Source organism: Phoca vitulina, unplaced genomic scaffold (genome assembly GCF_004348235.1).
Source record: "Phoca vitulina isolate PV1807 unplaced genomic scaffold, GSC_HSeal_1.0 scaffold20, whole genome shotgun sequence".
In the NCBI taxonomy this organism is placed as follows: Eukaryota; Metazoa; Chordata; class Mammalia; order Carnivora; family Phocidae; genus Phoca; species Phoca vitulina.
Genome location: NW_022589723.1, coordinates 32,737,566 through 32,754,899, shown reverse-complemented (window position 1 = coordinate 32,754,899; position 17,334 = coordinate 32,737,566). Strand labels below are relative to the sequence as shown.

Sequence of the window (17,334 nt, the reverse complement as noted above, 5' to 3'; positions counted from 1 at the left end):
CGGGGCAATACAGAGTTTGGGGGCTGGCTGGCGGAGTGGGTCCTCTCCCCAGGTCCCAGCAGGAGGTGCGGCACAGCAGGGGCAGATCGGTTCTAGGCAGAAGCTGCTGGGGCTGCTGGGCGGGGCGGGGGGGGAGGGGGGGTGGATGGGGAGACAGGGCACCCTTACCGATGTGCCTCCGCGTGAGCTCCACGGCTGCGTTCCTGTTGACGTTGGAGAGCAGCCCCAGGCAGAAGCGCTCCGAGTTGGAGGGGTCGGTGAAGCCATCCACTGTCATGGAGGGCTGCGAGGCGTGGAATGTCTCCCCAACGCGCTGGTTCAGCTCATAGTAGGAGATGGAGCACCAGAAGGCTGGCTCGCAGTAGGTGACAGGCTGCAGGTCTGGGGAGACAGGCCAGGCTACTGGGTCAGGGGCCCCCACGTCGCCTGCTGCTCAGCGAGCTCCCCTGGATGCTCCGTAAGGCTGTTTCTGTACCCCTCCGAGGGTTATGATCCCCGAAGCTCGTGCCTTGCATTAAACTTGCAGGATCCAATGCTCTAGTGTTTGGAAAAGCCTTCCACTAGCCTGGCCGCTTTCATTTAGTCCTAGCTCACAGAGGCCCTGTCTGGCTGGCTGGCCTTGGGTTGGAGCAGTCTTCAAGGAGGGCCAGGCACCACCCAGCACCTGGGCAAGCCCGCTGGACAGGCCTGGCAGGTTCCCCGGGGGCGCCATGCCACCCACGCGGCCACCTCCCGGAGTAACCCATGGTGATCTCGGCCTCCCAAAGGGCTTTCAGCTTTCGGCTCTGCCTGGTCTCGGGCCCTCCTAGCCTGTGGAGCGGCAGCGACCGAGCCTGTAAAATGACAAGGCTGGCGCGGCCCAGGGGCCTCCACAGGGCGCTGGGCCTCCGACCACACAGGCTCGGCCCACAGAGTGAACCAGGTCCACGGCTCTTATTAGAGAAACTATCTTCCAAATGTCTCCACATGCTGTCTGTCCAGGTGGCTAAGATGCCAAGTCACCGAAAAGACATTCTCAGTGGCACGCGTCCGTCACTCCCGCCCAAGCCGGGACAGGGACACATGGCCCCAGACGGTGCCGGCTGTCTTTGAGGGAGCAGAATAGCCCCTGGGTGAAAACCACTGCCTTCGAGGGTCAGCCAAGTCATGGAGCGCAAGCTTCAACGCCAGGCGGCCTGGAAGGCACTCGGCGCTGGGGCCGGACCAGCTGCGCGACTGTGAGCGGACCAGGGCAGCTCGGAGCTTCAGCCTCCACATGGCTCCCGGCAGCCACCGGGCGGGGAGCCCTCTTTCCCTCGGCCGCCATCTGCGGATGGACCGGGAGGGACCACGAAGTGCGGGGCACGCCTCAAGCACTCGCTATGTGGTGCTGACGATTAGAACTGATGTACGTGAACCTGAGTACGTCCTGCTCCTGTCCTGGCCTCCGCTGCAGGGGAGGCAGAGCGTCCTTGCCCCTTTCCGCTCTTCCCAGGGGAGAGGGAGGGGAAGATGAGGGAAGGCAGGGGATCGAAGCTACTTTTAATGGGGGAGGGAGGAGTGACGGGGCAGGGGCGACCAGGGCTTGTGGCCTGTGTCCCGGGGGTTGGGTTGAGCCACACGGGCCACATCCGGCTCTGGCGTCACTCGATGCTTCGACATTCCAATGAGATAAGCTATATTCTAAACAATGTGGTCACTAATGAGCTATGTTGCTTTGGAGACCTTAAAAAAAAAAGCCCAAGAAATCCAAGTATAATCCAAGCGCTCAGAGGGGTCGGGCAACGTGTCTGAGGCCAGAGATGCTGAGCAGGGGCTGCGGAGCACCAGCGCCCAGGGGCAGGTTCTGCTGGCCTTGTGTGTGAGCCCTCCTGGCCTGGAGAGTGACTGTAGCTTTACTGGGACACACCTAGCGCAGACCATCCAGGTCACTGTGCAGCTGGCGTGGGTCAGCCTGGAGAGGCAGCTGGGGCTGATCTGCGCTGGCCCTGGCTTCCCCGGTAAAGTACAGAACAGAGTCCTCACCCCAAATTACAAAGCCTTCCAGCACCCCCTGGGCTTAGTCCAGACAGGAGAGAGAGAGCTTGGCTCCCAGGAACCCTGGCACAGCCTACCCATCAAAAGAAGAAAAGCCACAGGCCACCCATCGGGTAACACGGTGCCAGAACCACTCAGGGGAAGTGTGGGCTTTGAGGCATCTCAGAATCAGAGACAGGCTTGGGGTCCTAGCCCAAGAGGCCCCCCAAGCAGATCTGAGCCCTTATCCAAACATCCCTGCAACTTACAGATACACACTGGACAGTGTGGTGGAAAACACTGGACTCGGAAGCCTGACACATAATTAAGGAGATGCTAGTTTGGGGAGTTGCGGGGAGAGCAGTGCAGTCAGGCCAAGGCAAAGTCTGAAGGGTACGGATGAGCTGGCCTGTGTTCAGAAGCAGGACTGACCCGGAGCAGTGCCCCCAGCCACGTATTCACAAGTCTCCACAAACAACTAGAAGTCCTGCCTTTCACCTCTGTCCCTCCTGGCACCTCTCAGCTGCTTCCTCAAGGACCTTCTGCAAGGGGGCGCTGCAGACCGAAATGTATGCTCACCACCTCTGGGTTCTGCCTTGAATGGCAACCTATTTTTTAAACAGCATGTATGTCCTCATTTTTTTTTTCCCACCCCAAAGACTTATCCACACCATGGTTAAGTACAAGAGAAACAAAAAGTCAGGACTCGGGAAAGGAGAACATTATAAACAGGATAACCACGGGCTATAGCTACTGACAGAGCACTCAGCTTGGCTCTGAGCTTCCTAGCAGACAAGGCAAAAAAGGAGCATCATATGCTACGTGGCTCTGGTTGTGAACAGATAATGCTTACAAGTTCTGCAGGGGAACAAAGCTTGTCCTGGCCCTAAGTCTCAAAAGAAATCTTTTAAGGAATCAGGTGGCAACCTCTCCTCCCACATCCGTCAGGCCAGCCAGCCTGAATTCCAAGACTCTTCCAACACACGAAGAGGCCATTTTGCATAAGGTTGCTTCTTGCAAAGGACCTGAAGACATGCCACTCAGAGGCTCCTCTGGGAGGACGACTCTACAGGGCTAAGGGCACTTGACACCCTGACAGTGGTTTTGCTTCTCCAGGCCAAAGACTCGGCACACCCGGCAGGCTAGACAATGGCAGGTGCCCAAGGCCGCCCCCTGCACACGGCCCTGCTCCCGGCCGGACTGCTGAGTCTGTGCTAATCGCCCTTCCCAGAGCAGAGGTGTTGGAGACGCAGGAACCTCCAGCTCGCGCTGCCCTCCGCCCCCTGCCCCCCCCAGCGGGGTATCGGCCAGGCTTCTCGAGTGGCGGGGGGCACTTAATTCCCGGCTGGCCCCCTGCCAGCCTAACGGTGCTGGCTGGCTTGGGTTTCGAGCCCTATTCCAAGCTGGTGTAGACTTTCTGTTTTGTTTAAGGAAAAGAAAACAGAATAAAACCCAGAAGGCAACACTTGGATTAAGGGATGCCTATTAAAAACATGTGCAAGAGATCCAAATCCGGTAAAGGAAAAGGAGGGGGGACAGAAGGGGGAAATCAACTTTCTACTATGAATCAAAAGCGGGGGGCAGCAAAACACTGAAGTTGCAAAGGCTGAAGGTCAGGACGTGAATGAACTGCCTTCGCCTGGGCCCACCTCACCTGTGGCAGGCAGCGTGACCTCCCGTCCCGGAGACACCACACTCCAGTCCCCAGGGACCCCCACGGTCCCCGCTGCCTGGGCTGTCCCCCAACCCCAGGTCACGTGGCTGTGAGACAGTCCCTCACAGCTCTTTCCTTTTGAGCCCCTGCTGTCCCCAAGGGTTAGTTCCTGCGGGACCGGGACGGCGGGGTCGCCGCACCGAGGACCCCAGTTGCAACCTATCTCACTGAGGACGACGACAAAACAAGGTGTGCAGGGAAAGCAGCCCGCGCTCTTTCAGCCCGGCGCCAGCTTGCTGCAGCCGAGACCAGACGCACAGTCTAAGGGAGACCCTCGGGCTGGCGACTGCCTTGCTGGCGTCGGGGGGCCTGTAATTTCTGAAGCTCACGGAGAGCAGAGCCCGAGGAGGCCCTAGCAGGAGCTTTGTGCAGCAACACGAGGACCGCTGCAACCAGGCAGGGCTGCACCCTGGAGCCCCGCCTCTTTCAGGGGAGAAGCAGTGTCTCCCCGCTGCCGCCCCCCCCCCACGGTTCCCGGCAGGAGCCGAAGCACCTCATCCAACTGCAAGCACTCCCTGGTACCTCTTCTCCCTCGGTCAAGGCCCCTCCCCAAAGCAAGAACAACTTACTCTCCGGCAGAGCCAGCTCCTTATCCTTTTCCTCTTTCCACTTCCCTCCTCCTTCCCCTCCATTTGGCCCAATCCTTGACTTCAATGCTTAGGAAAGCCCAGGTGACTCATCTAGCAGGCACGTCACCTGCTCACACCCCTTTCCCCGAAAGGAAGACAGAGCTGCCGGGGCTCCCCCTCTGACAAGGGGCTGAGCTGGCAGGCAGTCACTCATCTGGGCCCCGCCCCAGAAGTGGCAGGAGCCCCAGTCCCTTGCCTGGAGGGGGAAGGAAATGAGGAGCGAGCCAGAGGTCCTCTGTTTTCTCTCTTCCCGCATAATTTCTTTGCAGGAAATAATCCGATGTCCTGAGATGTCCCCATCCTCCTCTGCCGTCATCTTGCCTTTTATTTGCCCCGCCCAAACCACTGCCCGACCTCAGCCCCCACCTCTCCCCGCAAGTGCTCCGAGGGTGCCCCTGAACTCCCCAGTCACCTCAAAGCCTCTCGTTCCACCTGCGCACTGGCCTCCCACCCCCTCTGGCTGCCGGGGCCCAGCCCTCCCCCCTTGACCCTTGGTCTCTTCCCCAACCTCCTCCTTCCCAGGGGGGCCCCCTCAGGCCCTCTCTGGACTTCTTTCCTTCTCCCTTCTCCCTTCTCGAGCTGGGTTTCCCTCTCCCAATTCATCCACTCCCAGGACTTCAGCATTTCCAGGGTGCGATCCTACAGACGGTCGACAGGTTCTAAGAGCAAAGTGTTTCAGCGGCGCTCAGATCCGTGGGCCAAATGCTCAATCCCGTGGGCCTCCCTTCTGCAGGACTGCTCCGAGGCCTTACCACGTGAGTGCCCTGGGCGCCCAGGGGGCTATGGCCCAGGCTTTCCAAGCTCAGGTGATGACAAAACCCTGTCTCCCTGACCCCACTGGGGGAAAGGCTGCCCACAGGCTCACGGCTTCCAGTTCGGCACGGCCGGCCCCGGTGTCCCTCCTGGACACAGTTAGGCATCAGCAACTCATTGCCACCTTCCCACCCGAGCCATCCCAGCTCCTGGACGTCCTACCTCACCATCTTCCCAGTTCAAGCTGGTCAATAAGCGCCTGCTGATTCAGGCCCGCGGCCCTCTCTCAGTGCCCCTCCCAGCATCGCTCCAAAGCATTCATCTTGGTCTCCTGCAGTTTAACAGCTTTCTAAGGGTGGGTTTTTCTTTTGAAATTTGGGGGGGCTGGGGTTTGGCCACCAGCCATTTCCCCTAGACTTCAACTTCTATATAGTGGCCAGGTTAATCTTTATGAAGTTGTCATCAGAGAACCAACCAACCACGCTTCCTCCGGTGACCTCATTCACAGGCAAGAAGGGAATCACAGAGTGGCATTCAGGGCTCTTGGCTCAGTGCCCCACAGCCTTGTCAGCCTCATCTGCCCCCTTATCCCAACCAACCACAGCAGCGGCTGTCCTCTGAGCTCACCCTCCCTTCATGCCCTTCCCTCTATCTGCGGTGTCCTTCCCTCCTTCTCCGCCTCCCAGTGTCCCACCTGTCCTTCTGGGGCCAGCTCACACCTGTCACCATGACTCTGAGGTCTTCCTGCCTGATCTGGCACTTTCCTCCTTGGCTTCTATAATTCCCCTTGACACCTGGCATAATGCCTCACGGTGGGGGTGGGAGGGGGGCAGGACACAGACCCCTCCCGCCACTCCCATCAGACCGTGAATGCCCACGTGGACCCCCCGCGTCAGTACATACTAGGAACACAGCAGAGCTGACTGACTGAATGAGTTCCATAGGGACACCGGCCAGCCTGGAGGCAGGTCCCCACTGGGATGCCACCATGGCCCCCTCTGGACCCTCCGGCTACTTCAAGTACACCTACCTCGTGTTTTGTAACTACGTTTACTCCTGCCTTATTGATCCCCCACAAGCCATAGCATCTTGATGGCGGGGTCTGTGATTCCTCCTTGAACCCCCCCACCTGGACGGGCAGGAAGGTCCTGGGGCATCAACGAGGAAAGAAGAGACAAGCTGGCGGGCAGGGCTCCCACCCAGGCTCTTCAACCCGAGAACGGCCCTCAACGACAGTAAGTGCCCTTCTAGAGCTTTGTTCCGAGGAGCTGGTGGTGACGGGGATGCTGGTCTACGTGACGCAGTAAGACAATGTCCTGCTGCAGACAGAAGCACGTGCTCTGGAACCCGAAGGCCTGAGTTCAAAGCTTCTCCATGTACTAACGGCGCTCCTTGGCAGGAGTGAGGTGACCAGCCTGCTCCTTGGCTTCCTAATTAGGAAGGTGAAAAATCATACCACCACCACCTTACGCAGCGGTTATGAACCCTGGGTTAACACGCATGAAGCGCTCCGAACAGCACTAAGTTGTCAAGAAATGTTTGCCATCCTCATCACCATCGTCCATCCCCTTCCAGCGAGGATGCCAGGAGTCTGAGATTTTCTGGGTAGGGATGAAGCCAACAGTGTTGAAGGGGTGAAGGTGGGGGGGTGCCGGGGCCCCGCAAGCAGAGAGGAAGCACTGACGTCTCACCGCGAGTCCCGCCCCTGACTCATCAGCTGACTCGTCCCCCCCATTCAGGTGTTCCCACAGACTGGCACCCACTCTCCGCCCCCCAGGCTCAGGAGCTATTCCTTCCTTTGGAGAAATGGCCTAAGCATTCTCAGCCCTCAGACAAGGGGCCTGAGGAATGGGGCAGCAGGGAGGGAGAACTGAGTCAATGGGACACCCCTGCCCCAGGTCCAAGTTCAAAAACCATCCTGTTGTCCTGGTCCACACAATCTAGAAGGGAATTCCCAGCAAGCTGCCACCTGGGACAACTTTCATTCCGAACCACTGAGTCAGCATGGCTTCCAAGGCAGGGGCCTGCCCCAGAGTCTGTGCACTCACTGGGCTGCCTTGGCCAAGGGGCGGGGGGAGTAAAACGGCCCCCAAATGAAATTCAAACCAGCTAACCTTGAAAGCTGGAAACCCAGAGACGAGTTCACAGTCCTGGCCTTTCATTTCTCAAGTGTTAACACAGCTTCTAGCCTTCAGAGTTTGTTTTTAATAACTCAGTCGGTCCTTTCAAATCAGGAATGTGACCTTCCCTCTGCAAAGCCCAACACCCACAGTGATATTATTTTACAAAGATGTTAGAACAGATTCACCCAAAGTCACATTTCACACTGCCCACTTGTCAGCCTGTATGAAAGGGGTTTCAGGCATCTCCCGATGTTCTAAATGCTTTTCTTCATCTGATGCTATCAGTCAAGGACTGGAAGCAACTGGAATAAAAGCCAGACCAACCTCCATCCCCTGATTCACCGAACTTGGATATTAACTCTTTCTCTTCCTGAGCCACAAATCAAACCCCAGCAGTCAAGGCCCAAATGGAAATCAAACTCACATTTTCCCAAAACCACCAGACCAACACATTAAAAAAAAAAAAATCCCCTCAATAAAAACAGAGTGGATGTTTCATTTGTCCTGAGCCCTTCGGCAGGCTCCACGCCGGAGCTGAGGGGTGCTCCTGGAGCCCAGAAACCACAGAAATGATGGTCCAGTTGCTCCAACACATCACGAGACAAGGCAAGATGATAGAGGAGGCATCTAAACATGGAAATGCGTTTACAAAATAGCAAAAAGAATGAAAAAAAAATGGACACTGTGATGGTCACTGGCCAGGCACAAATACATAGGCCTGATCCACAAGCATCAGAAGGACCATAACAAAACAAAACCAGCGTGGGAGGGTGGGGGGATGATGGGCAATTGCGCTTTTCCCCCTGATTTCCTTGTATCTTGCTGTGTCAAAGAAAAGGTACATGGGCTGCCTGGGTGGCTAAGCCAGTTAAGGATCTGCCTTCGGCTCAGGTCATGATCCCAGGGTCCTGGGATCGAGCCCCGCATCGGGCTCCCTGCTCAGCGGGAAGCCTGCTTCTCCCTCTGTCCCTCCCCCCTGCTTGTGCTCTCTTTCTCTCTCATTCTGTCTCTCTGACAAATAAATAAAATCTTTTAAAAACTAAGCTTTAAAAACATAAATAAAATTAAAAAGTACGTAATTATAAGATGAAATACTCAGATAAAATCCAAAGTGTCTCTTGAAACCAGTCAACAGAAGTCAGGGGGCTGGAGTCCGCACTGCTGCCCGTGGCTTTGCATCAAACCACACACGGATGCTTGGCTGACCACAGCTTCTCGGCTCCTGAGCACAAGGTTTGGGGGATTTTCATTCACTCACGTCTGACTGCCACCCAGAGGAAATACAAACCCGGCACATGGTCGTCTTTTTCCTGCCACCTCTGCTCTCAGGTTACCCTGTTCTGTGGGTGACCCCAAAATCACTGTAACCAGAAACCTGATGGGCTGAGCTCAGCTGATGGAGGGGGGGTGCAGGGAGAGCCTCGCTGTCAGGGCCCCCTTCCCACACCGGCCACCAGCCAAGGCTGCAGCTAGAGGGGGTGACAGTCCCATGGATGAGGAGCTACTTACCCAAATTATTGTGTGCTGGGGACATCGGATTCGGGGATAGGTTTGGAGAACCTGCGAGGTGAGACACAATCGTGAGAACTAATAGAACATTCTTGGCTTGGAGAGCCAAATTCCTGAACGCCTACATCAAGATGGGGCAGCTCAATGGAGCAGGAAGATAACCCTGGGGTGAGCCTCCAAGGCCCAGGAGGAGCCCTGACCCCGTGGTCCTTGCTCGACTTTCCATCCCTGGGTCTCCATCTTTACCTGTGGCACAAACGGATAATCGGATAACCTCAGAGGTCTCTCCCAGGACTTGATGGCGTGAGGGTCCTGACCAAGCCCGCAGCACAGGGCACAGACCTCCCTGGCAGTTATGCCCCCAGGAAAACGAGACGGGCAGGGAAGGCTCGCTCCCCAGTCTTGCTCAAAGGCCCCAGCAGCGAAGCTGCGCCCTCCTGCCCATCCCAAATCTAGCCCCTTCCCCAGGTCTCAGGAAACTCAGCAAGCTGCCTCAGAAATCCCACAACTCTGCAACCAGACCGACATCTGACGTGAGGCATGACACTGCCCGTGGGAAAATGTCCAAACCTACCCAAAGCTTCCTGCCCTGCTACTTCTTGCCACCCCTCGCTCCCAGAAAAGAGAAAACCACCTGGCATCAGCCTTCAGAAATACCAAGCGGCGCCTCTCCACAGAGCAACTTGGCTCATCCCTCCGTCCCGCACCCAGAGGCCTGGCGGGTCAGTGACTCAGGAACAGCCCCGTGGGGGGCGCTCTCCCCTGACCCGCCAGTCCGCCTGCACAGGTGCCCTGAGCTGTTAAGGGCGGTCTGTTCCTGCTCCCCAACTCAGCTGTAACCTCCTTGAGGGGGAGGGATGAGCCATGGGCTTCTTTTCCTCCTCCTGAACCCAATCCATCAGGGGATATGGAAGACTCTTGGAAGAGGCAGAGCTTCCAAACTGACCCCGGAGTCCAGGCATGCTCCCAACGTATCAGCTGTGGGGTTTTAGCAAAGTGGTTTAACCTCTTTGAGCCTTGATATCTTTCCCCCCTCCAGGTGTAAATGGGATAATACCATCCACTGTGTGATTTGTAGACGTGAAGGGGGGTCCTGTGTATACAAATGGCTACATGATGACCAGCACACAGCAGGCGCTCAATAAATGCTCGTTTCCTGTTTTCTGGCAGTCCATCTGGGGTAGGCATGTTAGGGGAGCCACAGGGCTGGACCCCAGCTGGGACACTATCACATCTCAGCTGCCAAGACAGCAACTCGATTGGTTTCCCAGTAGACAATTTTGAGTCAAGAACAGAGGAGAAGCAGGAGACCCCACACACCCACCCACTGGCTGGGGGGTCCCTAAAGCCCAATGTCCACCTCTGACAGATCACTGACGGCCCCAACAGGGCCACAGATGCGCTGATGGGGGGAGAGGAAGACAGAAGAGGGGACAGAGAGAATGGGGGCAGAAAGGAGAGCAGGGAGGGGGCGAGAAACGAGAGCCAAGGGGGACAGGGGGCTGGCTGCTCATTCGGTACTCGGACCCTCTCCTTTGGTGTGTTTTCTTTGACAACAGTAATGGGTCCATGAACAGGAAGAACAGCAAGGAGGGGAGAGAAAGGAGCGAGAAGCCAGGCAGCATCTGGGGAGATGCTGCTCGGCCGCCCTGCGTCCCGCACCGGCGTTCAGAGCTGCAGAGGTGCAGGCCTGCCCCGGCCACTTGGCATCGAACACAGGGAGGCCTTCGATGCATTCCGGCGGGGTTCGCGCTGTCCGCCCCTCGGGGGGGGGGGGGGGGGGTGTGTGCTCACCCCCACGTGCCACGGCGCCCAGGCTGGGTATCAAGCAGCTAGGTCTACAGTGAACGGGCAAGTCTCCTTCGGGCTTCTTGCAGGAACCACACACCCTCTTCTGGGCTGTGTGCCAGGGTGGGTGGCTCTGCCTCATGCAGCGGCGCCGTGAGGACCAGGCATGCCCGCTCTCATCGGGACGGAACATCTGCTCGGCTCCCTCCCCCTCCCCCCCCTCCCCCCCCCCCCCAACCACACACAACGAGTGCACATTCTATGTGGCAGCTGGGGTTCAATTCAAGCAGCCGCTGGTTTGGAGCCAATTTGGTCCCAAGACAAATGACGTGGGAACATCTGGAGATGGGGCTGGAGACAGGGCTGGAGACAACGGGGCTGGGTCCCTCATGGCAGGAATACATCGATCACGTTTGGTCACTACACACAAAGAGATGCTGCACGGCCTCCCCCGACAAAGACCCTGCCTCCATGTGGGCTCTCCTGACCGGGCTCGGGAATCGAGCCCACCCACCAGCCGACTGCCAGCAGCATCCCCCGGGGGGACAGACCCTGCTTAAAGCCCGCGGGGGTTCCCGGCCACACCGGAAGCCCCGAATGAGGGTCTTCCTGCCTCTCCACTCTCTCCAGCCACACCGTCCCCAGGAGGCACCGGGCTGTCCTGCCCACGCGCCCCATGACTCTGCCTGGCATACCTTTTGCCTGCCCCGATGGCTTGGCCAACACCTACCCATCTCCAAGACTCAAGAGACACCTACACTGTGAGGCGCTTCTCCACCCCAACACCTCCTCCCCAGGCGGCCCTCCCTTGTGCCCGATGGCATGGGGGGGGGGGGTGCGTCCTCCGTCAGGGCATATAACTGCCAGTTGTCTCCCTCCCCAACTGGGAGCAGCTCAGGCTCCTCCTCTATCCCCAGCGCCTGGCACAGCGCTGGGCACGTAGGGGCTGCTCTATAAATGGGATGGAGGGATGGATAGAGGGAAGGCAGGCGCTCGGTTAGGATTGAGCCTAGGATTGAGCCTCTGACCTGCATCCATGCTGTGGTTCATCTGATGGTCACTGGTCTCTCCATCTTCACTCAGGTAGCCAGGGGGTGGGGTTTCTGGGAATCAGAAGGAAGGCGGTTCATTAAACGGCCTCCACGGTTTGGCTCGGAGACCCCTGCTGCACTCATCACACGTCCACGCCAGCAGCAGGTGCTGGAGGAACTCTGGGCCGCAGAGCAATGGCACCGGCTCCTGGATCCAGTGGTCCCCATGCCCTCCGGCCCCCGGCTCCTCGGCTGGATGGCGACCACCTCTGTTCACGCGGCCCAGACTGACATGCCCGTTCCTAGAGCCTCTGCCAGGCTAACTGCTCCTCACCCTGGAAGGTCAGGTGTAAGCCCACCCCCCTCCAAGAAGGCCGTGGACTTGCCTCACCCTTGCCCATCTCTGTCCTCCCAAGGGCAGCTCCTTCATGCTGCCCTTTGGCTCTATCTACCCCTGCTCGGACACCTTGTTCTTTGTCGTCCCTTTAGGCGACGTCCTGGCTTCCGCAGGGGGCTGCAAGTTCAATGACAGCAATAACTGTGATCTATTTCTCTGAATGACCCCAGACGGTGACTTAGCTCTCTAAGGTTTGCTCAATGAACACAGTGACCTACCCCCAGGGACCAGCGCCACCTGTGAAGGGCCTGGAAAGGCTGGGTCCGTAAAGGGCGCTCTCAGAATGCTCTGCCCCTGCACACAGGTCTGTGGTCAACCTCAAGCACGGGCGAATTCACTCAGGGTGAGAGGCTCATCCAGATCAGAGCACTCTCGGAAAGACAGGCGGCAGCATTCCTGCCACTGGGACCAGCCCAAGTGCCGCCAAGCAGTTTTCCTGGACGCCCCACTGCTGGTGATTCACACATTATTTGCATGTAAATGAGGGGCTTCTAAAAGCATTTGCACTCTGACGGCTGAGCCCACTTTCTCCCCCCCCGTGCAGGAAAAACTCCACGCGGGCCTCAGCTCCCACCCAGGCTGCAGCCCACCCCCCAACCAGGCTTACTTACTTAGGGGCCGGTTCTCCGCACTGGCTGCCCGGCCCTCGGCTCCCCCACGGCTCTGCAGGCCCCCAGACCGTCGGGGGATCCTGCCCAAACTCCAGCCTCGGCCGCGAGGGCGGTGAGAGAAACACAGCGCTGCAATTTCCGCTTCCAAAATAAATGACTGCACCGAGCCCGGGCGGAAGGGTCACGCCGCCGCTCCTCCGTGCCAAGAAAAGCATCATTAGTGAGCGGGGAGCCAAGGCCACGGGTCCTCTCCCAACGGGGGTGCGGTTCTGAGTCAGGGGCCCTCGGGCCAGCGCTGTGTGCAGAGGGGGGACGGGCCCGAGGGGGGCCAGGAGAGCCGCGGGGGGACCGGTGTCGGGGCCTCCCGGAGGCCTGCACGCCCGCCCCCCGCGCCTACCTGGAATATTGCTCTGGGGCTCGATGCCCGCGGGGAAGTTAGTGTTCTCGGGGATGGAATGGCTGTAGTCGTCCAGCGGGGGGAACTCGGCCGGGATCTCTGTGTGGCGTGGGACCAGCACAGGAGGTAGAACTGTCCAGAAGAGCAGAGCCGGGTCAGTGGCAAGGCCGGGCTGGCACCCAAGCCCTCCAAGCGCCGCCGGCACGCATGCAAGGCGGACCCCCCCGCACACCCCCAGCCCCGGGAAGGGGAAGGAGAGGACGGGCAGGTAGCTGCGGACCCCGGGACAGGGGCGCCTACCTGGGGTCTCTACCCTCTGGTAGTGGTAGGGATTCACGCAGACCTCGTCCTTCTTCATGTTGAAGGCGAACTCACACAGCTCCATGGCCCGCAGCTCATGGTGGCTGTGCAGGTCGGGCCATCGCCACAGGCGGCAGTAGATGACATGGGGGAGCCCCTTGCGATGGGACACCTGCAGGCGGCCATCCAGGGACCTGTCCGGACGGGGGAGGGGTGGAGAGGAACAAGGCAGCGGATTTGGCTTGGGTTCTCCCCGAGACGGGCGAGCTTGCTGGCACAGCCTCAGGGAGCCCTCCCCCCACCCCTCGTTTCTCTGAGCCGCACAGGGCCTGGGCATCAGAGAATCCTGTTAGGGCTGGCAGGGGTCCCAGGAGAGGATCACAGAGGCCCACCAAGGAAGGCCGAGGGCCTCCCCGGGCTGGCAGTGTAGACCCGGACTGCACCAGGCCCTGGGGTGAGTTCTCCAGTCCTCCACCCCCCATATGAAGGGAATGGCACTTGACTCATGCTCTGAGCAGGCCCACGGGCAGAGGGGCTCAGGGCTGAGCAAGAAAATAGGAGTTCCTGGGGTATGTGCGTGCGTGAGGACCACAGTGATGCTGTGAAGTGACAAAGCAGAGGCGCATCTATCCCCTCCCAACACTCAGCGCCCCCCCCCATGAGAAAACAGGAAGAACCTCTCTCCCTTTTTGTTGGTATTTGTGACAAGGCAGGGAGGGAAAGAGGGCAATTGAAGGGCTTGTAAATGGTAAGAGCCTACAGTGCCAACCTCGTAGGAATCCCTTTCAGGTGGAGGGTGGCACCCACGTATCACCATCCACAGCGCGCCCCTAGCTAGAGCCAAGGCCTGAGGGCTGATGCCGGAGTTGAGTAGGAACAGAGCTTCCAACTCTACACCGGGCTGAGTTCTGCAACTGTCCCCAGCCTGGCTGGACCAAACACCACAGCCAAGGACAGAGCCCTGTCCCTGGGCAAACAATGTCTTCTATGGTGACCTGGCGCCCCCACCTCTCAGGCCAGGCCAAAGTGTGGTCCCTGACCAGCAGCACGGGGCCACGGAAGTTTGTTAAAAAGGAAGAGTCTCCGAGGCTTCCCCAACCTACTAAATCAGAATCTTCCTCTTTATAAACCCCGCAGGTGATGTGCATGACAAGAAAGGCAGAGGGGTGGTACTGGGCCTGACCCCTGGGAGCTCAGGAGTGGCAGGCGTACTCTCGGCCAAGAGTAAGACAGGTAGGTGGGAGGCTTATGAAGACGACGTCCAGTGTCAGACAGGTGAGGAGATCCTGTGCACACAGTTCTTTAACAAATCTTTTATGAGCTCCTACTATGCGTGGCACAAGGGACACAGTGGGGAGGGAAGAGATGTCATAGTCAAACAGACCACAGAGTGGTCCCTGCTCCCATGGAGCTTCCAGTCCAATGGACAAGACCAATATTAATAAAATCATCATCACAAACTATGCAAGTATTCTGAAGGAAAAGTGCAGGGAGCCACGTGACCCCGGGGACCTTGCTTTACTGAAGGGCTGGACAGGGTGCATCTGAGGTGGTGTTGGTTGGCCTGAGAGTCTAAAGGACAAGTAAGAACTAACCAGGCAAAGGCGCATGGGAGAAGGGCATTCCACATAGGGGGAAGGTCATGTGCAAAGGCCCTGTGAATGGTGGAAAATATGGTAAGGAAGAAGAACAGAAGGAAGGCCAGAGTGACTGGGGAGGAGAGAGGGAGAAAACTGGGTATGAGATGAGGGAGGGGAGCGGGCAGGGCTGACTCTGCAGGGCCTTGGGAGCCATGATAAAAGGTTCTGCCTTTTTCCTAAAAGCCACAGGGAATCCCTGAGACGTTCAGCTGAGTGTGTGCGCACGTGTGCGTGCACGAGACGGCCCCCGTGAGAATCTCGGCAGCCCGGCCAAGACTGGGGACCGTGGGGGTGGACAGCGAGCGGAGGTGCACACAAACACGGAGGTACACAAGGGCAGGACGACTCTCCCTACAAGAAGGCCCAGGCTAGGATCCCACCGGTCAGTGGGTGCCACTTTTCCCTTAATAGCTGGGTGGGGCCAGTGGAGAAGCATTTGCAAGCTCTCCCTCCCCTCAGCCCCCACCCAGGAGGGCACCCATCTGCCTGAACAAACAGAACTGATGGGCCCTCTGTGTGGGAGGGCCTAGCCAGATGCAACCAGAAGCACCAACAGAAGAGAAAGAAACAGAAATCCAATCAAACTCTCTAAGGCCCTGGCCTGGGAATGGGGAAGGGACAAAGGTCAGAGCAAGACTTAGTTACAGGGATTGACAGGGAGCTGCTGACGAAAGGCCTCTCAAAGGATGTAATTACTTCCCTCCCGTGGGGCCCTGAACCAAGGAACCCCTCCAGCCAAAAAACAGTAATTACCAGGCAGGGCAAGAGAGGACAGCCTGGGACTCGCCCTCCCCACCCCCCCCACCCCCCCAGGCAGAGGAGGAGGACTACAGGATATGGAGTCATTCGGCCTGGGGTCAACAAGGGGTTCTCCTCTCCCAGCTGGGAGACCCTGGGCAAGTCATGAGGTCTCTGGGACCCTCAGCTCCTTCATCTGGAAAATGCAAACATCTCCCGCCCCGCCCCCCCCACCCCCACCCCCAGCTCAGTGCCCACTGGAAGCGCTTTGTGAAGCACCACCCAGCGAGCATTTTTACTCCACATGACAGCAGTCCTGGGTCAATGGGGTCAGTTATGGGGCTGAGGAGGAGAGAAAGGGAGGGTGGGAAGGCATGAGTGGGGACAGGATTACTCCGCTGCTCCCATTCTCTTGCAAAGCCACCCAGTGCCTGCAGATGAGGACCGCGGCCACAGTCACTCTTCAGTGTTTGAAGAAAGCCGCAGCTGAGAGCCAGCTGGACACTGTGGTGGCCTCTTTAGGGGGAGGCCCTGGAGAAAGGCTCAGGTGGGCAATGAGGGAGGGCTGGGGCCATGGAGGGGGCCCCTCACCCCCCCACCTGGCTGATCGAAGGGGGTGACCCTCTTGTTTTAAAAATAACAATAATGGAGGGCAAGAGTGGGGGTGGTGGAGCACAACACAAGAGAAGGGTCTCAGTTTCCACGGGGCAGACGGCCCAAGAGAGTGAGTACAAGGCCGAGCTCCTGACAACCCTATACCCGGGCTGGAGCCTTTAGGAAGGGAAGGGGGGAGGGGACAGGATGCTCTGGGCGCTCCTGATGAGGAGGGACCCTCACACACCGCCCCAACATCGGAAACCCCCAGAACCAGGACACTCGAGCCGGGCACCTCACTCCACAGAGATCAGAGTGGACCCAGGACCTCACACCTGCTCAGACACCTGCGAGGGGGTAAAGGACACGGAGTGGGCAGACGTGGGACGGCCACACAGACGTGCAGCTCTGACATGATACAGGTGACGGGGCCAAGGTCTGAGCGTGGGGTGGGCTGTGATGGGGTCACTACGGGTTTCTGCAGGTGAGGGATGGGAAGGGACAGCGAGGTGGCAGAGGAGGACAGGTGTATTGCATCTGTAGGTTAAGAACTCCAGTTTGCCAATTCCTCATCCATTCCTTTCTGCATTTCATGGGCTGTGTCCTCTCGAGGATAAAGTGCTTGGCTGTCTCCCCGAAGAATTATGGCACAGAAGGTTCCAGGCAGAGAGGATGGTAGGGGGAGAAAGGAGGAAAGAGAGTAAAGGGGAGGGGATATGGGAGTGGATAGAAGGTAGTGGAGGGAAGAAAGAGAGGAGAAAGGGAGGGGTGAGGAACAGATGAAGGCGGAGGGAGAGGAGGAGGGAGGGGAGGAGGGAGGGAAAGAAATGTCCTTCCATCAAATACAACAAACTGAAAGGATGAGTCTATCTCTGTCCTGCCCAAGATAACAAGTAGGAGAAGCGCGCAGACAAACATGGAAAGGTGGCCAAATGGGAACAGACTTCAGAGTGGACTGAGCAGAAACCAAACCACCTATCAAAGGAAGCCAACAAAAGTGATTCCATTTGTGCCTCAGAACCTGGGAAAGACTCAGGAATTGGAGGCACCATGCACTTCTCAAGATGAGACCGAAAATTGGAGGATGGGTTGAAAGTCTATGGAAGAGACAGTCA

At 58.1% G+C, this 17,334-nt stretch overlaps 1 protein-coding gene across 1 annotated transcript in view; it reads right to left on the bottom strand.

Moving 5' to 3' along the window:
* SMAD3 (SMAD family member 3) overlaps positions 1 to 17,334 on the bottom strand; it is a 114,653-nt gene that overhangs the window by 11,297 nt on the left and 86,022 nt on the right. The window contains exons 2-6 of the mRNA XM_032417803.1: positions 13,248 to 13,441; positions 12,948 to 13,079; positions 11,540 to 11,614; positions 8,724 to 8,774; positions 169 to 381 (exon numbers count right to left, since the gene is read on the bottom strand). Of these exons, the coding sequence (XP_032273694.1) occupies positions 169 to 381; positions 8,724 to 8,774; positions 11,540 to 11,614; positions 12,948 to 13,079; positions 13,248 to 13,441 (665 nt within the window). The remainder of the gene's footprint in view (positions 1 to 168; positions 382 to 8,723; positions 8,775 to 11,539; positions 11,615 to 12,947; positions 13,080 to 13,247; positions 13,442 to 17,334) is intronic.